The sequence below is a fragment of the Muntiacus reevesi genome, chromosome 18 (assembly GCF_963930625.1).
Source record: "Muntiacus reevesi chromosome 18, mMunRee1.1, whole genome shotgun sequence".
In the NCBI taxonomy this organism is placed as follows: Eukaryota; Metazoa; Chordata; class Mammalia; order Artiodactyla; family Cervidae; genus Muntiacus; species Muntiacus reevesi.
In genome coordinates this window covers 31,478,011-31,504,283 of record NC_089266.1, presented here as the reverse complement: position 1 = coordinate 31,504,283, position 26,273 = coordinate 31,478,011, and the positions used below count along the sequence as shown (strand labels likewise).

Here is a 26,273-nt window from a genome sequence, read left to right as displayed (position 1 = left end):
GCTCACCTGTGAGGCAGAGTCTGCATTTTAACAAGCACCCCAGGTAATCTATATGCATGTTACTCTGGATCAGGGGGTCACCAGACTTTTTCTGTTAAGGATCAGAGAGCAAATATTTTAGGCTTTGCAGGGCATCTTGTTTCTGTGCAACTGCTTAGCTCTGCCAGTGTAACCCCAAAGGAGCCACGGACATACATACATAAGTGGATGTGGCCACATTTCATTAAAACTTTATTTACAAAAATGGGCAGTCAGCCACGTTTTGCTGATCACTGCTCTAGAGGATAAGGAAGGTATACGTGCAATATTTGGGCTTCCCTGGTGGCTCAGCGGTAAAGAATCCCCCAGTCAATGCAGGAGACACAGGTTCAATCCCTAGATCAGGAAGATCCCCTGGAGAAGGAAATGGCAACTGGCTCCAGTATTCTTACCTGGAGAATCACAGATACAGAGGAGCCTGGCGGGCTACAGTTCATGGGGTCACGAAGAGTCAGATATGACTTAGTGACTGAATGACAACAAATATGCAATACATATCTCCAGTTAATCCCCACAAGCATTTATCAAGTGTTTTTATCTAACATCTACTTCTTGCTGAGGACAAAGCCACAAACAAGGTAGGTTGTTTCCTTGTCTCTCCGTCATCTTTCAGATCATTTAAGAGGGGCCCAGGGAGAAACATTTCACCAAAAGCTTTCTCACGTACAGTTTTCCTCAATTTTCCTGTGGAACACATTCTCGCTGGATGCCCAACAAAATCTATGGTTTTCATGAGTTGTAAAGCTCCCTTTGTGGGGCTTGTTTGTTGTCTGGGCAGGCTCCCTGTTCCTTCTAGGATCTTTATTCCCATATATCCTTGGAGAAACATTTTTTAATTAATCACTACTTAGAAAAGTGGTTCTTAATCTTGAGCAGGTATCAGAATCCCCTGGAGGACTCGTTAAAACAAAGTTCTGTGGGCATCCTTCAGCGTTTGACCTGGTAAGAAACTGCCGATGCTGCAGGTCTCGGGACCGCACTTTGAGAACTGCTTACTCCAAATGTAAAATCCCACCCTCCGAGAAACCTCTGCTATGAGAGGACAGAACCTAACGCTGACTCCACCATGATCTCCCTGCTTTCTGCCTTGTGGCTCCCACACCCTCAAAAGAGGGCCCTCCCTCCTCATCTTTGTGCCAAAAGGGAGGTGATACATTCCTCCGGAATCCAGGGATTCCAACTTCTTGTCATCTCTTGTGCATCAACCAGAAAAGCACTTTCTGCTCTTTGCCTGCAGTTTACAGTCTCTTGCCTAGAGGTCATGTTTCCACGGAGTCAGCTCTGTCCTCCTCATCGGCGTCATTCTGGTGCCCCCTCACTGGGAACAGCATGGTAAGAGTGGGCAGAGGAAGACCAAGATGGAAGGGGAGTGGTCTCGCTGAACCAGAGCAGGACCCCCTGGGTCACGTCACTTTCGAGGACAAGGACAAGTGGACAGGTTAGATGTATCTGTTAACAAACCTGAGTTGTTGAGTCGCTAAGTCACGTCTGACTCTTTGCGACCCTACGGACTGTAGCCTACCAGGCTCCTCTGTTCAAGGGATTTTCCAGGCAAGAATACTGGAGTGGACTGCCATTTCCTCCTCCAGAGGATTCTGCCCACCCAGAGATCGAACCCAGTCTCCTGCATTGGCAGGCGGGTTCTTTATTGCTGAGCCACCAGGGGTCTAGACACTCTATAAATTGAATTGATGCTATTGATTTCTTCCTAACACATACAGACTAAATGAGATAACGAAGACAATTTTACAGCCCAGGACACTTTGGCAAAAATGATGGATGTCCTAAAGGACACTGGGAGAAAGAGGGGCAACTGGAAGCCGCAGAGCAGACGGGAGGCAGGCCTGGGAAGCGGACACCAGGATGCCCGGCAGCGGGCGAGCTCTTACTCTCGCACCAGGCTGCTATGTTCCTGTCACTGTCCCTCTGATGGTAAACTTGGGGAGTTTGTTTGAGCTAATCCGGGAGCTCGAGCACCACTGAGGGTTTGTGAGTTTCAGTCAGCACACAGTGGATACCGCACACACAGACGAGACAGGGAGTGACCACCAAGTTTACTGAAAGTTAGCTTTGCATCCATACGACAGAGACCACACGTGAGCCCACTGGCCTCTTTGCTCCCCCTTCTGGAACAGAAGACCTGCTCTAGGACCACAGTTCTGAGGGCAGATCCAGTGAAACTCTTTCCAGAGAGCACTCCTAAAACGGGACCTCCAAGTGACACGTCTTTCCCGGGGGTCCAGGAGGACAGACGAGCAGAAAGAGGAAGACTTCTCTTTCTCCTGATGCAGAAGCAAGAAAGTCAACCCGCGTGAGATCCAACCCAGAGGCCGAGCTCTCCTCCTCGCCTAAAGCCGTGTTCGGGTCTCTGCTCTGCAGTCCATGGAAGACTGAGGGGATAGGGATGCTTTCTAAGGGACGCAGTTCCTTGGGATGGAGCCAAGTCTTCTTGAACGGACCATGGGACAGAATGGGGCTCTTTGAGCTACGGCTACGGGTGGGGCTTCTTTCCCAGGTGGGACCTCTGATGCTTGTCGAGGCTCGAGCTCCAGCTGAAGCTCTTGCCGCAGCGGGCGCACTTGTAGGGCTTCTCACCTGTGTGCACCCTCTGGTGCCGGTTGAAGTTGGACCTCTGGATGAAGCTCTTCTCACACACAGGGCACTTGTAGGGCTTCTCACCCGTGTGGATTTTCTTGTGGTAGCGCAGCCCCGAGAAGTCACTGAAGCCCTTCCCGCAGTAGTCGCACTTGCAGGGCTTCTCCCCCGTGTGAATGCGCTGGTGCTTCATGAAGCTGGAGCTCCGCAGGAAGGCCTTTTGGCAGGTGGGGCACTGGAAGTACGTCTCCCGGCTGTGGGTTCTTTGGTGGAACACCAGCTGGGAGTTCCGGTAGAAGGTCTTGCCACACTCCCTGCAGGTGGGGAGTCTCTGGGCCATGGGGGCCCTTGGCTGCCCACGCGGGGCGGCCTCTCTCTTCTCCTCAAGCCACGGTGCGGGCGGCTCCCCGGGAAGCGGGGGCAGCAGGTGCGGGCCTGGCTGCGTCCTGGAATTCGTCTCCCGGGGGCAGAGCTGACCCCCTGCCCCCTCGCCCTGCAGGTTCCCCTGGACCTCCGAGAGGTCTTCTCCTTCTCCAAAGGGTCTTGGCTCGTCCTCACCGAAGAGGCCGCTCAAGGGAGTCTGAGGGGGAGGCTCTCCTGAGGTCGGAGGGTCCTGGGCCCTGTAGTTCTCCAAGTTCAGGTTCTCTTTGTCATTCTCCCCGCTGTCCCCTGGAAGGACAAAGAAGATGCAGAATAGCTCAGTCAGCGGTCCGCCCTGCTTGCCAACCTGTGTGTCAGAGAGAGTCAGCACAAGACATAAGGACTTCTCTTTACCAAGAAGGAGGAAAATGCTGTCGGACGCTTCGCGTGTGTCCAGGCTGTGACTCAGCTCTGGACAGGAGGAGAACGACAGACAGCAGAGCACGGCTTCCAGAGGCCGCAGTGGCCGCCTCGGAAGAGCAGCAGCCAGCTTCTGAAGCCCAGGAGGAACAAGCCTGTATAGGGGAGCACTACGCTAAAGACTATTGGTTTTTATCTGATTATATAAAAAGGATAAATATGATCTCGAAAAATAATTTGAAAAGCATACGGAAGAAAACAAAATCAGCCTTAATGCTAGCACCCGAAGGCAACTACTGTGAGTGTACATTTCCTTCCAGTCTTTCACGTATGTCGGGAAGATACCCTGTTGAGGGCATGGCAATCCGCTCCAGTATTCTTGCCTGGAGAATCCCCATGGACAGAGGAGACTGGCGGGCTACAGTCCTTGGGGTTGCACAGAGTCAGACACAACTGAAGGGACGTGGCATGCACGCACGCACGTACAGGTGCGTATGCTTTTGGCTGACACGACCAGTACCATAACTGTATAAACAGTTCTCTACCTGGCTCTGTAGCCTTCCAATGGTAAAGGGTGGTGGTTATCAATTTCACATGGGCCCTCCCTTCCACAAGTCACCCCGAAGTTCGTGTCATGTCCCTGGGGCTGTGGTGCCCAGAGAAGCTGCCGTGTGAAAGTCTGCACCCTTGGTGTGCACAGGAATCCAGCTTCATTGGTGCTTCACTAACTTCATTAACTCATGAAACAGTTGCATTTTCTTTTTCTCATAACTTGGAGTTTTGGTTGTTACTACTCAGTGACCTGTGTCATAAAGATCTTTATGTGGAGGGTAGAATTTATCTTCAGCTTTTATATATGACCTTATTCCTGCAGATCTGAAGGAGCCGTCTGCCCTTCTCTCTGCCATGTCAGTGTCTTTGGAGTTGTTTGCCCTTCTCTCTCCTATGTCGGTGTCTTTCACATTATCAGCTAGAGACCCAGGAATCTGCTGGAGAGCCAGACCAGAGCTTGTTAATTCAGAGCCTTAGGACTCGTTCCTCTTGGAAGGCCAAGGTACTCTCTCTTGTCTTTGAAGAAGCCTTTATAGGTATCATTTTAAAGAGCTGAATAATGGCTCACCATGGAGATATGATAATAAACACAGTAGACTAAAACACGGTAATTTATTTAAGACTTCTCCGATTGTGGGAATCTAAGTTGTTTGTTATGTTTGGGTACTGTAAATAATGATGTGAGAAGCTTTTTTCTTCACATATTCTGCCCACATTTCTGATCAGTACCTTAAAGGTTCCCCAAAGTACAATTACTGTGTCAACAGGCATGAATGGTGATATTAAGGCTGCTGACACCGACTGGTAGATCAACTTCCAGAACAACGGTGCCATCCTCAGGTCCCAGGGCTGGGCGGGGAGGAGGCAAGGGCTCAACGCCTACCTACTGACTGTCTCAAGAATCTGCTGCTCAGACTGGTGGGAAACGGCTTCTTGTTGGTGTAAATATTGATTCTTTAGTTATTAAAGGATCAATTTTTTTCACATTTCACATCATGAGTTACTTTGTATACTCCAAAACTGCTGTCCATTATTTGTAACCTGGGAAAGTCACTTTTCTCTTATCAACTTGCACTCACTCTTTCTATTTTAAGAAAAATAGTCACTTGTCTATCATGTCCATGAGAAGAGCTTTTCACCGGTTTAGTCATTACCTTTATTTTGTTTGGGGTTCTGTGCTCCATGGCTCAGTCGTGTCTGACTCTCTGCCACCCCATGGACTACAGCCTGCCAGGCTCCTCTGTCCATGGGATTTTCCAGGCAAGGATGCTGCAGCGGGGTGCCATTTCCTCCTCCAGGGGATCCCTCTGACCCAGAGATAGAACCTGAGTCTCCTGTGTCTCCTGTACTGAAGGTGAATTCTTTACTGCTGAGCCATTGGGAATGGGAAGAAGCCCCTTGTTTGGAGTTATTTTTATGTGTAGAAGTTGTGGTTTCTTTCTTTTTAAATATAGTCCAGTCTGTTAATCATTTACCTAATGATTTTTTTTCTGTTGCTTTTATACTTATAAAAATCATCCCCAGCTTGACATGAGTCAAATATTTACCCATTTTCTTCTCTATTACTATCATTTTATTTTCACATTTTATGTCTTTTCCATCTGCTTCCAACTTATTTTGGGAGACGACACACACAAAGTTGAAGCAGATTACTCTTCCTGGAGTATTTCCTCCTGATTCTGTTCAGAGAAGAGTGACTCTTCCTGTGGACTTGTGTTGCTTCCTCCTCCATCAGTCCTTCACAGACCAGCCTCTGGTCCCCGGTTCCCCTGTCAGTTCCACTGGCTTGTATTCTATCAATATTGCACTGTGTGAATGAGTTTACCTTTCAGAAATGACATATTCTGAATATTTACAAACCCAACACTGATGAAACACTCTTCTTTCAAACCTTTTTACTATTCTTGCAGTATTCCTCCTGATAAGTGCTTAAGAATCATTTTTCCAAATATAGTTGACTCTCAAACAATGTGGGGGTTGGGGCACCCACCCCAGTGCAGTCAAAATCCAAGTGTAACTTTACAGTCAGCCCTCTGTGTCCAGGTTCTGCACCTATGACTTCAACCAAACGTGGATTATGTACAAATTTATTGAAAAAACTCTTGATGATAAGCATTCCCGCACAGTCCAAACCCTTACTATTCAAGTGCTAACTGTATGTGTATAAGTTTCATCCTCTGAAATCGTGATTAGAGGTATGAGTGTTAGACTTTTTGGAGCTCACTTCCCTGCTGACCTGCTTTTCCTGTGAGTTGTTCTTCTATGTGGTCAAACAGAAGAGCATATCCACTCTCTTCTGGGGCATGTGCCCCACTTGCTCTGAGCCCAGGTCAGGCTTCCCTGGTGGCTCAGTGGTAAAGAATACGCCTGCCACTGCAGGAGATGCAGGTTCCATCCCTGGGTCGGGAAAATTCCCTGGAGAAGGAAATGGCAACCCACTCCAGTATTCTTACCTGGAGAATCCCATGGACAGAGGAGCCTGGCGAGCTGCAGCCCATGGGGTTGCAGAGTCAGATATAACTTAGAGACTAAACAACAACAACTGAATCTAGGTCTGGCAGGCTGTTAATTCTGGTAACCTTAGGGACCAGACCACTCCTTTCTTGTCCTGTTATTACTGTCTCGTCCCTGCACACCTTGACTCCTATGTCAGTGGCCCCCAGGACTCTCCTCCGTGCAGGGCACCCTCCCAGCCTGTCCTGCAGGTGGCTGCTTCCTAAGTCTCTCTCCCCACAGATCCTCTCTCAAGAACCTATGATGGCATTTCTTTGCCTTATCAAGGCAGGCTGGCTTTATACCCTTTCCACAGTCTGGTTCAAGGTAAGATCTAACGGGACTGTTGTTAGAAAATGAGAAGAAGGGGTGTGTGTTTGTGTGTGTGCGTGTGTGTGTAGGTAGGTTTGACAGTTGATTTTACATAACTGCAGTGTTTTTAAAAGAATTCAGAAGGCAAAGGGTGACCACTGTTTTACAACAGACCAAGTTCATATTTCTTTGTACCAACCTTAAAATACGTGACCGATATGAAGTATTTGTTATTGCTGCTGTTTAATGAAACTTGGGGTGCACAGAAAGTAGCTGAAACATGTTTTTCTACTTGTGTGTCTTATTTATTTTGTTGGGAGTTAGTGGGTTACCATTTACCATAACCAAAGTAAAAAAAAAAAAAAGGTCCAGTTACTCTGGATCTTCTCCTTAGGAAGGATAACAGTAATCTGTTAGATGATCTTTTTTATTTTATAACAGAACTCAATCCATATCTGATTTGCTCTCAGCCTGTACAATCTTAATTCTCTCTAAGAAAGGAAGCCATCACAACAGGCTGGAGTGAGGCAGCATATCACATTCAGATTCCTTCTTCTATAATTAAACATCTGTCAACAACCTGACAGCTAGAGATGAGGAGACCCAACATCACTATTCAACCTGGACTCACCAGGTCATGGCTAGTTATGACCGATGTAATAGAAATCAAGTCCTAACCTTTCCCCCCACCACCTCCAATTTAATGACTGGGGTCAGAAATGGCTGGGGACAGGTTACTCACCTATGCAGGTGGGTCTTGGGATCTTCTCGATGGCCTGCAAGTGTGGCCCTGCCAGCTCTGCCCCATACCCAGCTGGATCAGTCAGGTCAGGCCTGGCATTGGAAATGCCTGGAACAGAGAGGGGATCTGTGGGCCTGGATGAACGGGGAGGACTGGGGACCAGGCTGTCTGTTCACAGGAGGGCCCTGAGTGGAAAGGGAACTGAGAGGCTCTGGACACCACTGAGGAGTCCGTCTTGCAGGGACATGGGGAACCGCTAAGACACCAGTACCCCCGGGATGGCCGGATGACCGCAAAGGCCACAAAAAGAAGGCTCTGGGCGGGAGGGGTCAGACCTCTGGCAGGCTGGTGCGCGGGTTGTGACTGGGTCCCCACCCGTGGCTGGCTGGGACATGGTTAGCAGAAGAGAGCAGGCACAGTCGGCCACAGCTGAGCCCCATCGTAACTCAGCACCTGCAAGCTCCGAAACAGTGAGAAAGTGACTAGATCTGCCACTCACTGTCACCATCTTACACCCGGCACCCACTTCACAGAGGAGAGGAGCCACGACGGGGCCAGGCGCACGCAGCGTGTTTAATACACGGGAGCTGACACTGTTGCCCGCCCCTTCCAGCTCCCCAGCTCCTAGCCGTGTCTCCGAGGGTTTCCATCACCCGGAGAACGCCGAGCAGGGCGGCCGGTCGCCCCTAGAGCAGACAGGAGGTGCCCCTTCCACCAGGCTGACCCACCTGCACCTCCTGAGACCATCTTCCCGTAGGTCTCCAGCATGAGATCCCAATACTGCTCCTTCTGGGTGGAATCCAGGTGCCTCCACTGCTCCTAGAGAGGAAGACAAGGCATGGGTCCAGGGGAGGGTCCCGAACCATCCCTCCGCCTGTGCAGGGCTGAGGAGAAAGGAATGGGCCTTAGGGTCCCAGCCATCGGAAGGTCTGAGAAACCGCGGGAGGCGGCTCCAGACGGAGTCGACAGGCCCGGCCTCTGTACTTCTTGCCATGGAGAGAAAACACGTGGGTTTTAGGTCCCGCGTTCTCTTTTAAGTTGCCTGTTTGGGGGAGCCCTTTCTCCACTGGGCTTGTGTTTAACTCTCAGTGCTCATTCGAGAGGTCTTTGGGCAAAAGAAAGAGCCTGATATTCCCAAGATGTCATTGATGTCTGGAAATTCAGGAGGGAAAGGAAAGAAGTTTTGCAATGTATTTCTGATTAGCAGATATTAAGCTTAAAAAAAAAAGAGAAGAAAGGGAGGAGTTAAATGTTTTCGGGTGGAAGAAACTGCAAAGGTGAAAAGTGACCTCTGTATTTTTAACTTGATCAATAACCACATTTTAAATATGGATTTTAATTTAAAATTGTCTAAAGTAGGAATTTTTAGCAGCCTACTTTGTTAATCTTCTATGAGTGAAGTTACCTTAACAACCGTCTGGAAATAACCAGCTTGAGCAAACACTGCCGAATGCAGGAGTCCTTGGTCTTTCTGGTCAGAACACACAGACCCCCGCTTTGGCGCTGGCAGTAATACCCATGAGGCAGCCTGGCCCCCCGGACACACAGGCACCAAAAGAGTAGCCACCAACTGCCTTACAAGGCAGATAAGACATCCACCAAAACCCTCCGGGGCAACAATCGACCCTTTCAAAGCCCAGAAAAGAGTCTGAATAGCATACCTCCAACCTTAAAGCCAGACTTACTCGAGGAACTGCCAGAAGCCAGGGGTGCTTGAATGAAACCCTTGACTTAAGAGACAAGACGCCAACTACAGCCCTCCCACTCCCTCTCATTTTCACAAAAGCAGAAAAAAATCTAACTTCCTATCTGGGAGGACAGAAGAATGAGATTGGATGGGGACACACTCTGGATTTCATGTGGAAACAGCACCACCTTGTGGGTTTCTGGGGCACTGCCACAACTGACTTGCAGAGATGTGTGGACTGCGTTCCCCTCTGGAGGTCTGAACAAACGGGAACGGACGCTACGCATCCCGGAGTCTGGGAGGCTCTGTCTCTGATTCAGTCACACGTCTGCCACGTGGACTTCACACCCTACCGCTGTTCTCGAGGTTCCCAACTCAGGGAAGAGAGTAGAGGACGTGATTCCTTACATTTAAACATTCCCTTCAGTTATAAAAGATTCCATTGAACATTGAGGGCCTTCTGAAAAAACAGGTGTTGTCAGTTTAGGGAGGGGCACTGGGTAGGGATGGTCTGTCAGGGCTGAGTTGCTGTTCATCAGGGATTGGCTATATACAGGAACTTTGTTTATACATTACATATATTTACATAGGGCTTCCCAGGTAGCGCACCCTGGTAAAGAATCCACCTGCCGATGCAGGAGACACAAGTCCGATCCCTGGGTCGGGGAGATCCCCTGGAGGAGGACATGGCGACCCACTCCAGTATTCTTGCCTGGAGAATCCCATGGACAGAGAAGCCTCGCGGGCTATAGTGTATGGGATCGCAGAGTCGGACACAACTGAGAACATAGCACATATTTATATACATAAATACATACATACATATATATACATACATACATACACACACACACACACACATATATATGGTGTTGTTGGTGAACATTAAGAATCTTTGGACCTCGAGCTATCCAGAACAGGTCACGGCTAATGTCAGTATATAAGTATCACAGAGCTAACAGCTAACCTCACTAGCTGAAGTATGTTAATATATACACCTTTCACAGGGATACCCTATATTTACTGTAGAAGCAACAAGAAGCCTCCAGGTCTGCTTGAGATCCTTGGCGGAATACCCAGTTCTTTTCCCCCAAGCAGCCTCCTGCCTAACAGTCTGGTTTCCTGAGTACCCTGAAAGCAGGAAGAAGGGTACTCTTGAGTCACTGAAAAAAGTATATCCCCGTGCCCACTCCCCACCCCCTACCCCAAGTACAGTGTGAAGCTGGGACTCTGGTTTCTAGATCCCTGGGCCTGGAGAGCTGAAGCTCAGACCTGGCTTCACACCACGTCCAGCACACGTCACCTTCCGTCTCCTTACCTGCACTCTAAAGGACCCACAAGGAGAGCCCCGAGAAGGAGTTCTCTAGAGGTTTGGAACAATGCTTTGACTAAAGTCTACAGGTGCTTGAAAAACTTCATTTTTATCAAACGCAACTTTTCAGAATCGCTCACACATAATCAAAATAGATGTGTTTCTGAGACTTCTGTTTGAGGCCAGGATGGAGTGAGAGGGGCTGGGTTTACCTTCCTGCTGAAACCCCGAGGGCAAGGTTCTGGGGTCAAGAAGCAGGGGACCCCACTCACCTGAGATGCTGTGTGAAGGGAGGCTCCGAAGTCCTGGTTCCCGACAGGCATTTGCTCAGGTTGGGCAGGCAGCTGGGTGGCGGCCGCTGCTGAAGGCAGAGACAGAAGACTGAGCATCCTGATGTCCTTCTCGACCACTCACAGAGGGCACAGGGAAAAACCTCCCCCCCGAGAACCCACGCTGGTCCCACCATCCGTGAGCTCAGACCCACGTTTACCTCCCTAACCAACTCCGGCTCCTCCAATCTTCCCGACAGCTGCCCCGACATATCCTCCCACCTTCCTCAGACCCCAGATCCGAAAGGCCTGGCCCTGTCGTAAAGTGGTTTACACTGCAGACTTTGAATCCCCAGTCGCAGCTGATTCCTGTAGGTGCACCCTGCTCCCCACATGTCCAGACAAACCCCAATTGGAGCGGCCTATGTATCAGTTCCCTGCTGGCCTGCTGATCACAGGCCCCTGGTTTCTCCAGGACGCAGCACACACACCCCCCCAGGAACCACCCCGCACCTGGACCTTGCTCCGCGTCAGACTCCTCTTTCACCACGCAGCTCAGCGGCTCCCCGGGCCCAAGGGCTGTGTTCTGGAGCCCAAGCTCCTGAGGTTCTCCAGCAGGAGACTCTGCGTCCCCCGCTGGGCAGCTCGCGGGCTCCGCCTTCTCTGAGAAGACTTCCTGTCCCAGAACTTGGATGCTGATCTAGAGACAACACAGTGCTGATTACTGAAAGACCCAAGTGAGGGTTTCTGAAAACCACAGAGCTACCCTTCCAGAACGCATCCTAAGGCAGGCCTTCGGGACACGGGGCAGGGAAAGAAAAGGCCAGCGTTTATTTCTGGTCCAGCAGGAACTGGGCAGGAAAGCATCCTGAGAGCAGCTGGAGGACGAGGCCAGAGGGAGACCTGGGAGCCCGTCAGACAGGCCACTGGGGCTGTGTTTCTACTGGACAGCCTCCACCAGTTAAGATGCAGGCATCTCTGGGACAACTCCCCAAACACTCTAAAGATGGGATGGGAGGGGAGACTTTATCTTCAATCCCTAATGGCCAAAAAGTGTAGAGTCACAGGGAGAACTAGGATCAGGGGTGGCATGAGGATACACAGAGGAGGTATAATGAGAAACACGCTGAGGAGGTATAATGAGTCTTCATCCCAGACTCCTGGCATAGAGCTCTGAAAACCCTGTGATGTCCTGAAGGACAGGAGTGCCAGGAGCCACTTCTGTGGTTCAGAATGAGCCCTTCCCAACCGTCCCTGAGTTGATCATGATAGGATGACTCTTGGTGGCCCCGGATAGCTTCAGGATGGAGGCCCGTTGTCAGGGGAACTAACCTGGTGATTGGAGGGCCAGAACGCTCAGCCCCGCCCCTCAACCTCTAGGGGATGGAGAAGGGCTGGAGCTCTTCAACCACGAATGGCCAATGACCAATCTATCTTGCCTGAGTACTGAGAACGCCATGGTAACTCCTAAGCTGCGGGGTTCAGGGAGCTCCAACCCCGTGAACACATATAGGGGTCAGGAGGATGGAGTGCCCGGAGGAGGGCATGGAAGCTCTGTGTATCCCCCATCTCTTCTATTTGGCTGCTCCTCAATCACATCCTTTAGAACAAACTGGAAAATGGAAGCAAAGTGTTTCCCTGAGATCTGAGTCATCCGAGCAAGTTATCAAACCTGAGGAAAGGGCCATGGGAACCTCCCAATCTGTAGCCAGCTGGCCGTAAGTCTGAGTGACCCCTGCAGCTTGAGACTGGTGGCTGAAACGGGGAAGTCTTATGGACCAGCCTTATCGTCTGGGTTGAGCCAAGCAGACCGCTACAGTCACAACTGAACTGAATAGGACACCGAGTTGAGATCAGAGGCTTGGAGAATTGGTTGTTGGTGTGAAAAACCTGACATATTCAATGCCAGAAAAAAGATAACACCCCTGGGACTTGCCTGGTGGTTCTGTGGTTAACCACTTCCCTGGTGGCGCTAATGCAGGGGACACAGGTTCGACCCCTGGTCCAGAAAGATCCCACATGCTGTGGGGCAACAAAGCCTGTGCATCACAACTACTGAGCCCACACGCCCTAGAGCCGATGCTCTGCAACAAGAGCAACCACTGCAACCAGAAGCCCATGCAATGCAACTAGAGTAGCCCCCGCCACTAGGGAGTAGCCTCCACAACTAGAGTAACTCCGCAACTAGACAGTAGCTCCCGCAACTAGAGCAGCCTCAACAACTACAGAGAAATCTCCGCAACTAGACAGTAGCCCCCGCAGTTAGAGAACACCTGCACGCAGCAACAAAGACCCAGCACAACCAAAAGTAAATAAATTGATTAATTAAAAAAACAACACCCCTGCTAAGACCCCAGAGGACCTGATGCTTCCCTCACCGATCACAGCACTCTCTGCTCACCCACTGCCACAGCCTCTGGGGGTCTCCCTTCAAGCTCTCCACGAGGGTCACGGCCTCCTCCCCGCTGCCTGGGCACTGCTTCCGCACCCACGTCTGGATCTCCCCGGGCAGAATGCTCAGGAACTGCTCCAGCATCAGCATCTCCAGGATCTGCTCCTTGGTGTGAACCTCTGGCTGCAGCCACTGGAAACAGAGCTTCCGAAGCTGTTGTAGGGTTTCGTGGGGCCCGGACGTCACCTGGTAAGGAAACTGCCTGAAGAGCTGGCGTGCAGTCTCGGGGTTAGGGGGCTCCCCTCGGGGGGTGGGATCTGGGCCAGGGAACGGGAGCTTCTTGGCCTTGGGCGGCGGCGGCAGCAGGACAGGAGCCTGCCCCAACTCCACGGGCATCGTCTGGCGCGGCGAGTCCTTTTAGAGGATGTGCTTCTGGGACGGAGCTGTCCCCGGGAGAACCAAGTCTTCTCAGAGCCTCTCACAGGGACCCTGGAGTGGCAGCAAAAGCGACATTACATGGACTAGGGGATGCACTTTCACAAAGAACAGAATCACCTGCCCTGCCTGAGAAGCCTTGGAGGGAGTTGTGGGTCTTCTGAAATCAATGGATGCACTATTTTACTTTGAAATATGGTAAACCTGAAGCTGCAAAGCAAACTACTAGAACCATAGCTAGACTGTCAGCACTCTGACCATTTTTACAGAGCTCTCTCTTGGTCTTCAAATGGCCAGACCAAGTACAAGAATGAAATGCACCACGTGAAGCGTGTTCATAGGTTTCCAGGTAAACAGCTCTTCTCCACAACACTCTGATATCTGCATCCATAGGTCTGCAGACTAAAACAGACAGCTCAAGAGAGACACTGATGCCCTAGGATTAAAGACTAAGGTTGAAATGATTGTGTGCGTGCGTGCATGCTGAGTTGTATCTGACTCTTGGCAACCCCATGGACTGTAGCCCACCAGGCTCCTCTGTCCATGGAATTTTTCAGGCAAGAATACTGGAATGGGTTGCCATTTCCTTCTTCAGGGGATCTTCCTGACCCAACAATCAAACCCATGTCTCCCGCATTGGCAGGTAGATTCTTTACCACTATGCCACCTGGAAGTCCAAGGTTGAAATGACTAGATGCTTCCAAAATAAATATGAAGTTGAAGAGAACTTTTTCCCCAAAAGGTGCAATCAAAGTTCTAAGTGACTTCTTTTGAGTGCTGTGTTGACAACTGGGAATTCATGAAAAATCTGTCATACTAAAATTTTCAACCCTAAGCTGAAAAAAGTCTTAGAATAAATACTGACTACTGCAAAAACATTCCTACAGACATGAAGCAAGTTTTATGGCAAGTGGTATCAAAATTCAGAAGGCAGGAACTAAGACAAGGAAAAGAGAATTAGGAAATGGCAAAGTTAATATTAAGATATTTTAAAAGGAGCATGCAATATTTCTAGCTAGCTTTCTTCATGTAATCCTAACATTGGATTATTTGGTCTATCTTAAAATATTATAAAGGAGCTGAAGGTCATCATTTCTCCATAACATGAACCACAACAACCATAAAATCACCCAGTCACTCGGGTGCCAGGGTTAATCAGAGATGAGTACAATACTCTAGCTTTTGATGGCTGCTTTGTCCTTGAGGGGGCTTTCCTGATAGCTCAGTTGGTAAAGAATCTGCCTGCAATGCAGAAGATTCCTGGGTCAGGAAGATCCCCGGGTCAGGAAGATCCCCTGGAGAAGGGATAGGTTACCCACTCCAGTATTCTTGGGCTTCCCTTGTGGCTCAGCTGGTAAAGAATCTGCCTGCAATGCAGGAAACCTGGGTTCGATCCCTGGGTTGGGAAGATCCCCTGGAGAAGGGAAAGGCTACCCACTCCAGTATTCTGGCCTGGAAAATTCCATGGACTGTATAGTCTATGGGGTTGCAAAAAGTTGGACTTTATCCCCATGACTTCACCCAAACAGTTCACTCTATATCACAACATCATTTAAAAATAAAACAAGCAGGAGATTGCTTCAAGATGGTGGAGTAGAAGGCCACGTGCTCACCTCCTCCTGTGAGAGTGCCAAAGTCACAGCTAACTGTTGAACAGTCATTGACAGGCGGACACTGGAACCCACCAAAAAAGGTACCCCATGTCCAAAGACAAAGGAGAAACCACAATGAGAGGGCAGAAGGGACACAATCAAGAAAAAATCAAATCTCATACTTGCTGAGTGGGCAACCCACAAACTGGAAAACAATTGTACCACAGACTTCTCACTGTTGGGAAGGTTCTGAACCCCAAGTCAGGCTTCCCAATCTGGGAATTTGGCAAAGGGACTAGGAATCCCCAGGGAATCTGATGTTGAAGGCCAGCAGGACTCGATTGCAGGACTTCCATAGGACTGGGGGAAATGAAGACTCCACTCTTGGAGGGCACAAAATCTTGTGTGTACCAAGACCCGGGGAAAGAAACACTGACCCCACAGGAGACCGAATCAGACCTGCCTGCTAATGTTAGAGGGTTCCCTGTAGAGGTGCAGGTCAGCAGGGGTTCACCACAGGGATGGGGACACTGGCAGCTGCAGTCCTGGGAGGGGCACCTTGGCATGAGCCCTCTTGGTGTTTGCCAATAGCCCCACCATCAGTTTAGTTCAGTTGCTCAGTCACGCTACCATCAGTTCAGTTCAGTCGCTCAGTCATGTCCGACTCTTTGTGACCCCGTGGACTCCAGCACACACCAAGCTTCCCTGTCCATCACCAACTCCCAGAGCTTACTCAAACTCATGACCATTGAGTCAGTGATGCCATCCAACCATCTTATCCTCTGTCGTTCAATCTTTCCCAGCATCAGGATCTTTTCAAATGAGTCAGTTCTTTGCATCAGGTGGCCAAAGTATTGGAGTTTCAATTTCAGCATCAGTCCTTCCAGGGAATATTCAGGACTGATTTCCTTCAGGGTGGACTGGTTGGATATCCTTGCAGTCCAAGGGAATCTCAAGAGTCTTCTCCAATGCCACAGTTCAAAAGCATCAATTCTTCGGCGCTCAGCTTTCTTTCTAGTCCAACACTCACATCCATACACGACTACTGGAAAAACCATAGCTTTCACTAGACAGACCTTTGTTGGCAAAGTTACGTCTCTGCTTTTTAATGCTGTCTAGGCAAAGGAGATCAGTCCTGGGTGTTCATTGGAAGGACTGATACTCAAGCTGAAGCTCCAATACTTTGGCCACCTCATGTGAAGAGTTGACTCATTGGAAAAGAACCTGATGCTGGGAGGGATTAGGGGCAGGAGGAGAAGGGGACGACAGAGGATGAGATGGCTGGATGGCATCACCGACTCGATGGACATGAGTCTGAGTAAGCTCCGGGAGTTGATGATGGACAGGGAGGCCTGGCGTGCTGCAATTCATGGGGCTGCAAAGAGTCGGACATGACTTGAGTGACTGAACTAAACTGAGGCTGGTCTACCATAGAGCCTATAGATTCCAGGGCTGGGTCCCCTCAGGTCAAACTAACAGGGAGAGAGCACAGTCCCACCCATTAGCAGATAATTGGATTATAGTTTTACTGAGCAAGGCCCTGTCAGAGCAAGACCCAGTTTTTCCCCAGTTCCTCCCATCAGGAAGCTTACACAAGCCTTTTAGCCTCATCTACCAGAGGGCAGAGAGCAGAAGCAAGAACAACTACATTCCTGCAGCCTCCAGAACAAAAACCACAATCACAGAAAGTTAATCAAAATGAAAAGGCAGAGGATTATGTCACAGATGAAGGAACAAGATAAAAACCCCAGAAAAACAACTAAATGAAGTGGAGATAGGCAACCTACCAGAAAAATAATTCAGAATAATGATACTGAAGATGATCCAGGAGCTAAAAAAAAAAAAAGAAAAAATGGAGGAACAGATTAAGATGACATAAAAAGGTTTAACAAAGATTCAGAAGAAATAAACCAGAAAAAGAAAGCAAATTTTTTTTTGCGGGGACAAAATAGAAAGGTAAGAAGAACATGTTTCTTGTGTAGGCCCCACTAACTGTCCTTTGTGCTTACAAAGAGACGCACGTATTGAGCTGGTCAAAGAGTTCATTTGGGTTTTTCCATAACATCTTACAGAAAAACCTGAACAAACTTTTTGGCCTCCTGATATTTCATTCATATATTCATCTAGCACCCAGAGGGCTACAGCAACATGTGCTCAATAATTCAAGAATTCTATTTCTTTTCATGGCAGCCTACCCACTGTAAATAACAACAATACTGGAGAAAGCCTAAGAGGCCACTCTTTTCAGGCAAGAAAGGAATCCCTGAGAGATTAAAAGCTCAAAGGAGGGTCCCATGGTCATCACAGCTGTCTGCAAAGGAATGATTTCCCAAGCCCAGTGCAGGAAGCTGGAACTCAAGCAGAGACCAGGGGCTACTGAAATGGCTAGAATCATAAAGAGCAGGGCAGTGGGGAGGAGGAAGCTGTGGCGATGGAGGCAGACAGGTGTGGAGGGAGGGGGTGTTTCCTTGTGATGAATCTTGGCCAAGGGCTGGACTGCACTCAGCATGGTGGACCTATCTAAGGTTCCACAGGGAGCAGTTGCTACCATGTTAAAAGAGCAAATGAAGGATACAGAAGATCAACCAATGATGAGAGACATTTACATTTCTGACCCCAAAAGTAGAGAAACATTCAGTGCATCCTGAGTTATCTGAAAGGTCATGTTAGGAGTAAGGACCATGCTCAAAGTAAGACCTACCTACTCTAAACATGCCCCCCCAAACCTAAAGCCAAGTTTCAACAACATCCACCAAGGAGGCCCAGTCTGTTGGTCTATTCTGATCCAGTTAGAAGAATTTGAGGGAATTCCTTGGCAGTCCAGTGGTTAGGACTCCATGCTTTCACTGCCAACAGCCCAGGCTTAATTCCTGATAAGGGAACTAAGATCCCACAAGCTATGCAGAACAGCCAAAGAAGAAAAGAATTTGGGAAACACCTTGGGTTTTCCAAAGATCTACCCTAAAACCAAGCTCGTTATTGTTCAGTCACTAAGTCATGTCCGAATCTGCGATCCCACAGACTATAGCATGCCAGGCTTCCCTGTCCTTCACTATCTCCTGGAATTTTCTCAAATTCATGTCCATTGAGTCGGTGATGTTATCTAGCCATCTCATCCTCTGCTGCCCCCTTCTCCTTTTGCCTTTAATCTTTCTCAGCATCAGTGTCTTTTTCAATAAGACAGCTCTTCACACAGTGGCCAAAGTATTGGAGCTTCAGCATTAATCCTTCCAATGAATATTTAGAGTTGATTTTCTTTAGGACTGACTGGTTTGATCTCCTTGGAAAGGTATGACAAACCTAGACAAAGTATTCAAAAGCAAAGGCATCACTTTGCCAACAAAGATCCATATAGTCAAAACTATGGTTTTTCCAATAGTCATGTATGGATATGAGAGTTGGACCATAAAGAAAGTTGAGCACTGAAGAATTGATGCTTTTGTATTGTGGTGCTGGAGAAGACTCTTAAGAGTCCCTTGGACTGCAAGGAGATAAAAACAAAACTAACACGACCCAAAGGTGATCAATCAGTAATTGAACTGCCTGCTAGAATAAAACTCAACACTCTTCAGAAGAAGATAACAGAATCCTTAGTGTCTACAATGTGCCATCCACAATATCCACAATGTGATCCAAAAATTACTAGATATGTAAAGAAGTAGGAAAATGTGACTCAAAATCAAGGGGAAAGAAGTCAAGAGAATCCAGGCCCTGATGGCCTGTGGATTTAAAAACAACATAATTTTAATGATAGAAGAGACTGTGACTTTTCACAGAGAACTAGAAATCATAAAGAGAAACAAATGACAATTCTAGAAAATGAACTGTCAACCCAGAATTCCACATCCAACAAAAACAGCTTTCAAAGAAAGAATTAAAATAAAGACATATTTCAGACAAAAAAAAAAAGCTATGAGAATTTTCCCCCAATGATGTGTACTGCAAGAAATGCTAAAGGACATTCTTCCTTTAGTTGAAGGAAAACTCATATCTATAGAAAGGAATGAAATCTCCAAAAATGGTAAGCACGTGGTGAATAAATGTAAGATACTATGCTTCTATTTCTTCTAACTTCCCTAAAAGAAGCAACTGACTGTTAAGGCAAAAATAGCACCAGTATAAGCAGAACATAAGTAGAAGTGAAATATATATACAGCACAAAGAAGGGAGTAAATGGAATTAATCTGTTATTAGGTTATTACATTTATGAGATGCTAATGCAGAAACAGAAAATTGAAAGGAAGAAGTAATGTCAGGTGAGGTGACAGATGGGAAATGTAAAGGTGTTAAGTGAGGGGTAGGAAATAAGAAATGTGAGTTATAAAGTATAACAATATTAAAACACACTCTGATAAGTTAACCTTTGATAATTTAAGGATGCATAATGCTAGCTGTTAAAGGATTATAGAAAGAGGTATAGCTAAAAAGCCAAAAGACAAACAATGAAAAGCAGTCAATAATATACAGGAAAGAATCAAGAGAAGAATAAAAGCAGAAAGGTCAAGTGGAAAAAAAGACAATGTGACAGACTAACACCCAACCAATCAATAATTACATTAAATGTAAATGGACTAAACACTAGAATTATAAGGTACAGATTGTCAGATTTAAAAAAGCAAGACTCAACTATATGCTATTTACAAGAGACATTTTATATATAAGGACACAGATAGTTTAGAAATAAAATGGAGGAGAAAAGACATTCCATGCAAACAGCAAGCACATGAAACCTAGTATAGTTACATTAGTATCTAACCAAGAAACTTCATGACAAAGAGAAAAGGAGGGACATTTTTTACGATAATTGGGTCAAATCACCTAGAAAACAAAGCACCCTAAAAGTGTAGGCACCTAGTATCAGGTCTAAAGGGAAAACTCCTCAATCATCACTGGAGATTTTAACACTGTTCTCTCAGTAAATGATAGAAAAATAGACACACACACACACACACACACATTATATATATATATATATATATATATATATATATATATATATATATATATATATATGTAAGGAAATATCTACTACTGTGGGCAAGAATCTCTTAGAAGAAATGGAGTAGCTATCATAGTCAACAAGAGAGTCTGAAATGCAGTACTTGGATGCAATCTCAAAAACAACAGAATGATCTCTGTTCATTTCTAGGGCAAACCATTCAATATCACAGTAATCCAAGTCTATGCTCCAACCAGTAATGCTGAAGAAGCTGAAGATGAACGGTTCAATGAAGACCTACAAGACCTTCTAGAACTACCACCCAAAAAAGATGTCCTATTCATCATAGGGGACTGGAATGCAAAAGTAGGAAGACAAGAAACACCTGGAGTAACAGGCAAATGTGGCCTTAGAGTACAGAATGAAGCAGGGAAAAGGCTAATAGAGTTTTGCCAAGAGAACACACTGGTCATAGCAAACACCCTCTTCCAGCAACACAAGAGACGACTCTACACATGGACATCACCAGATGGTCAATACCAAAATCAGACTCATTATATTCTTTGCAACCAAAGATGGAGAAGCTCTACACAGTCAGCAAAATCAAGACCGGGAGCTTGTGGCTCAGATCATGAACTCCTTATTGCCACATTCAGACTTAAATTGAAGAAAGAAGGGAAAACCACTAGACCATTCAGGTATGACCTAAATCAAATCCCTTACAACTATACAGTGGAAGTGAAGAATAGATTCAAGGGATTAGATCTGATAGTGTGCCTGAAGAACTATACATGGAGGTTCATGACATTGTACAGGAGGCAGTGATCAAGACCATCCCCAAGAAAAACAAATGCAAAAGGGTAAAGTGGTTGTCTGAGGAGGCCTTAAAAATAGCTGTGAAAAGAAAAGAAGTGAAAGGCAAAGGAGAAAAGGAAAGATATATGCAACTGAATGCAGAGTTCCAAAGAATAGTAAGGAGAAAAGAAAGCCTTCTTCAGTGATCAATGCAAAGAAATAGAGGAAAACAACGGAATGGGAAAGACTAGACATCTCTTCAAGAAAATTAGAGATACTAAGGGAACATTTCATGCAAAGATGGGCTCAATAAAGGACAGAAATGGACCTAACAGAAGCAGAAGATATTAAAAGGTGGCAAGAATACACAGAAGAACTATACAAAAAAGATCTTCACGACTCAGATAATCACGATGGTGTGATCACTCACCTAGAGTCAGATCCTGGAATGCAAAGTCAAGTGGGCCTTAGGAAGCATCACTATGAACAAAGCTAGTGGAGGTGATGGAATTTCAGTTGAGCTATTTCTAATCCTAAAAGATCGTGCTGTGAAAGTGCTGCACTCAATATGCCAGCAAGTTTGGAAAACTCAGCAATGGCCACAGGACTGGAAAAGGTCAGTTTTCATTCCAATCCCAAAGAAAGGCAATGCCAAAAAATGTTTAAACTACCGCACAATTGCACTCATCTCAAACACTAGCAAGGTAATGCTCAAAATTCTCCAAGCCAGGCTTCAACAGTACATGAACCATGAACTTCCAGATGTTCAAGCTGGATTTAAAAAAGGCAGAGGAACCAGAGATCAAATTGCCAACATCCATTGGATCATCAAAAAAGTAACAGAGTTTCAGAAAAACATCTGCTTTATTGACTATGCCAAAGCCTTTGACTGTGTGGATCACAACAAACTGTGGAAAATTCTGAAAGAGATGGGAATACCAGATCACCTGATCTGCCTCTTGAGAAATCTGTAGGCAGGTCAAGAAGCAAGATTTAGACCTGAACATGGAAAAACAGACTGGTTCCAAATAGGAAACGGAGTACATCACCCTGCTTATTTAACTTATATGCAGAGTACATCATGAGAAACGCTGGACTGGATGAAGCACAAGCTGGAATCAAGATTCCCAGGAGAAGTATCAATAACCTCAGATATGCAGATGACACCACACTTGTGGCAGAAAGCAAACAACTAAAGAGCCTCTTAATGAAAGTGAAAGAGGAGTGAAAAAGTTGGCTTAAAGCTCAACATTCAGAAAACTAAGATCATGGCATCTGGTCCCATTACTTCATGGCACATAGATGGGGAAACAATGGAAACAGTGGCAGACTTTATTTTGGGGGCTCCAAAATCACTGTAGATGGTGACTGCTGCCATGAAATTAAAAGACGCTTGCTCCTTGGAAGAAACGTTATGACCAACCTACACAGCATATTAAAAAGCAGAGACATAACTTTGCCAACAAAGGTCCATCTAGTCAAGGCTATGGTTTTTCCAGTAGTCATGTATGGATGTGAGAGTTGGACTAGAAAGAAAGCTAAGCACCAAAGAATTTGATGTTTTTGAACTGTGGTGTTGGAGAAGACTCTTGAGATTCCCTTGGACTGCAAGGAGATCCAACCAGTCCATCCTAAAGGAAATTAGTCCTAAATATTCATTGGAAGGACTGATGTTGAAGTTGAAACTACAATACTTTGGCCACCTGATGCGAAGAACTAACTCATTTGAAAAGACCCTGATACCGGGAAAGATTGATGGCGGGAGAAGGGGACAACAGAGGATGAGATGGATGGATGGCATCACTGACTCAATGGACATGAGTTTGAATAAGCTCAGGGAGTTGCTGATGGACAGGGAGGCCTGGAGTGCTGCAGTCCATGGGGTCACAAAAAGTCGGACGCGACTGAGCGACTGAACTGAACTGAAGGAAATAGAAAATCTAAACAACACTGTGACCCAAGTTGATATAACTGTCACTTAAAACAAGAACTGCAGAGTACACACCCATGTCAAATGCACAGGAAGCACTCATGAAGACAGAATGTGTGTATAATTATGTTTCAAAACACTAGAATCTTAAAGTATACATTCTCTGACCACAGAGTAATTGAACTAGAAAACAATAGGATACCTAGAATATCCTAATATATGGAAATATTAAATAACCTACTGTCAAAGAAAAAAACCAGATAGGAAATTAAAACATTTTCATATTGACTGATAATGAAAACACAACGTATTAAAATTTGTAGGAAATAGCTAAAGGCTGCTTAGAGAGAATTGAACAGCTTTAAGTAAATATGTTAGGTTGGGAATGAAGTGAATTGCAAAAGGCTTAATCTGCAGGGCTTAATGCAAAGCCAGAGAAGGAGATGGTTTTACAGAAAGGATTAGACTTAACTTTTCCAGGAATGTCTTTTAAAAACAAATTATTATTAGTGGAAGTACTTTGTCTCATAATTAAACAACTGCTGAGTGAATTTTACAACTTAATTCCGACCATGAGAAAAATAAACTAACTCTATTGAAAGTAAATAAACATGTTAAAACTTTTAAATATATATGCATCCTTCACTATCTAGATATGGCTCCTGAATTTCAAATAACAAGTAGCAAGATTTTAGATAGCAAGAGTCTGATCTGTGGACTTATTCATATTTACTTAGTTCCTGAATTAAGATAGCAGTCTAGATAGCAGTTTAGATAACACCTAGGGAAAGGACTTTCAGGGAAAATTATGTCTCATAAAATATTTAACTCTGATTTCAGCTATTACACTTTCACATAATGGTAGGGGAAAATGCCTCCGGTATTCATAATTAAATTACTTTATGGGTTTCCCTGGTGTTTCACATGGTAAAGAAAATACCTGCAATGCGGGAGACCTGGGTTCGATCCCTAGGTTGAGAAGATTCCCTGGAGGAGGGCATGGCAACCCACTCCAGTATACTTGCCTGGAGAATCCCCATGGACAGAGGAGATTGGCCAGTTACAGTCCATGGGGTCACAAAGAGTCAGATACGACTGAGCAAGTTAAGCACAGCACGCACATAAACGGTTCATAGGTTGGTACTGCATATACTTCATGAGACTGTACTCCTTTTAGTTTTGAAAAAAAAAAGTAAAGTTATCCCAAATGTATAGTTATTATACTTATTAAAGCTATAACAAATTAGAATGCATTTTTAAATGAACATCTAGGTTGGGATACTTATCCATTCACATATGAGCAGCCATTCACAGAGCACAAAGACGGTCTCCTTAAACATCAGTCAAGCTTCTGAGTCATCTTTTTGAATAGGGCTGGCCCTTGGACTCTGTCCTTGGCCCTTCTAGTCTACTTTAGCAAGAATCTTTCTGACTCCAGTTTAGGGAAAATCCTCTACTTTTGATATTTGATCAAATTCAACATCCCTTGACCATCCTTGATATCTGACCAAATTCCCTATCACCCTGACCTGCCTTCAGCAAAGCTGGTCAAGTTAGTTTAGCCAGAATAACCCCCTTAAGCCAGACGTTTCCTCTAAGCAATTTTCCATCCACTGACCCCACCCCAAACCTTGGCTGTAAATCTCCACTTGTCCTTGTATTCAGTCTCTCCCTCCCATACCTCAAAAGCCCATGGAAGTCCCTCTGAATACTGTCCACCTTATTGTTTTTAAGGAGTGTCTGAGTAACTTTTTTCTCTATTAAGTTCCATGTTAGGCATGGTTCAAGCAAATACTCAGAAATGGGCTTCCCTGGAGGCTCAGCAGTAAAGAACATGTCTGCCAATAACGGACAACGCAGGTTCCATCCCTGGGTGGGGGGAAATCCCCTGGAGAAGGAAATGGCAATCCACTCCAAGTATTCTTGCCTGGAAATTTCCATGGCCAGGGAGACTGGCAGGCTGCAACCCATGGGGTCACGAAGAGTCGGACTCGACTTAGCGATTAATTAACAACCCTCACAAATACCCAGCAAGGCGAGTATTACAGTGTACAGGTCTGAATCTCTGAGGCTCACCGAGGCGGCCAAATTCAAACCCAGAAGCTCTAACCTGCTATGCCTTTGGGAGGAGAGCGGCAAACCTTTGGTAACTTGATTGGGGGTGGGAAGGGGGCGGGCTTAGGAGCTGTCACGAACAGCTGGAAGGGAGGAGGAGCTGCAAGCACTGAGGCCGAGGAGGGGATCCGGCCCTGCCAGGCGCCAGGCAGCGCTACCCACTGCGCCCTCCACCCTCTGCCCACGACGCCGACCGCACCCAGGAGACAGACTGCGGGCATCAGCCCATACGGGTTCCCTCTTCCCGAGGCTCACTTCCAGCCTTCTAGGATAGGCAGGAGAGAGGGGCCCCTTCTCGTCCCAGGCCAGAGACGTGGCTGGAGAGTCCGGCGGGGCCCACAGGCTCGGGGGCCCTAGCCCGGTCGGGGTGCCGTGCCTCCACCAGAGTCCACTCACAGCCCCGCTGCCCCTCCCCCCGCACTCGCGGCGTCCCCGCGCGCGTCCGACGGCCCGGACGCCGTTCCCGGAGGCCCGGCCGAATCCGGCGCGGACGCGGGCGGCACCATGCCCGACCCCCTGCCGTGGCGTCCAGGCCACTCCAGCCCGCGTGCGCTCACCTCGGCCCGCGGCGCCGGCTTCGGGCGCACTTCCGGGAGTCGGGCGGCTGCGCGCGACTCTGGGTCCGACGGGGCGGGGCGGGGCGAGGCGCCGGGGCGGGGCGGGGGCGGGGCTGATACACAGGCTCTGATTGGCTGTCCGGATAGCCCCGCCCCACTGGCTCCTCTGAGGCCGCTGTGCGTCACGCAGCTGGCGGGTCTCTCATTCATTTGAGCTCCGTGCGGTCGCTCAGTCCTCGCTGGACATTTAGTGAACCCCAGGTCTGGGTCAAGCACTGGGCCAAGCACTGTGAGGGATGCAGAGGTCGTTCTCGTGTCTGTCCCAAACCCTTCGGCCCCTAACCCCGGCTCTTAACCGCAGTCTCTCCTCCTAGTGGTCCTCACCTCACTTAGAACTCCCAGGGGCGTTTGATTTGCCCTGACCTTTCTCTGTCAGGCTTATCCAGCTCTCACTGACTCTGCGTTTCCTCGGCTCTCTTCCTCCGGTGTTCCCCTTTCAGTGTTGCAGTTCTCTTCCCACCTCGTCTTGTCTGTCTGTCCCCGCTTCCCCACCCCACCCCCATTCTCACTCCTTCGAGGTGATGTCTTCCTTGCCTCCTCCCTCCCCTTCTTCCCTTTCCACTTGACAATAATCTCCAAGCCCTAGGATTTTACCGCCTTGTTCATCTCTCCGACACCTTTCCTCTCTCCATTCTCTACCCCTACCTCCTTCCAAGTCGTTTCTAACTGGGATAACA

General features: G+C 47.3%; 1 protein-coding gene across 6 annotated transcripts; it reads right to left on the bottom strand.

Annotated features, from left to right (window-relative positions):
- Window positions 1–225: 225 nt before the first annotated feature.
- Window positions 226–25,606, bottom strand: ZNF18 (zinc finger protein 18). 6 transcript variants are annotated; one of them, XM_065910369.1, is made up of 7 exons: window positions 25,537–25,606; window positions 13,183–13,662; window positions 11,301–11,481; window positions 10,785–10,873; window positions 8,242–8,332; window positions 7,514–7,621; window positions 226–3,303 (listed from the first exon to the last, which is right to left on the bottom strand). In XM_065910369.1, the coding sequence occupies exons 2-7, from the start codon at window positions 13,567–13,569 to the stop codon at window positions 2,531–2,533; spliced, it is 1,629 nt and encodes a 542-aa protein (XP_065766441.1). In that variant the 5' UTR covers window positions 13,570–13,662; window positions 25,537–25,606; the 3' UTR covers window positions 226–2,530. The 6 variants fall into 6 exon arrangements, with proteins under 6 accessions (XP_065766441.1, XP_065766436.1, XP_065766440.1 ...); XM_065910364.1 differs by having other exon boundaries at window positions 227–3,303; window positions 11,295–11,481; XM_065910368.1 differs by having other exon boundaries at window positions 227–3,303; window positions 10,785–10,870; window positions 11,295–11,481.
- Between the last annotated feature and the right edge of the window lie 667 nt (window positions 25,607–26,273).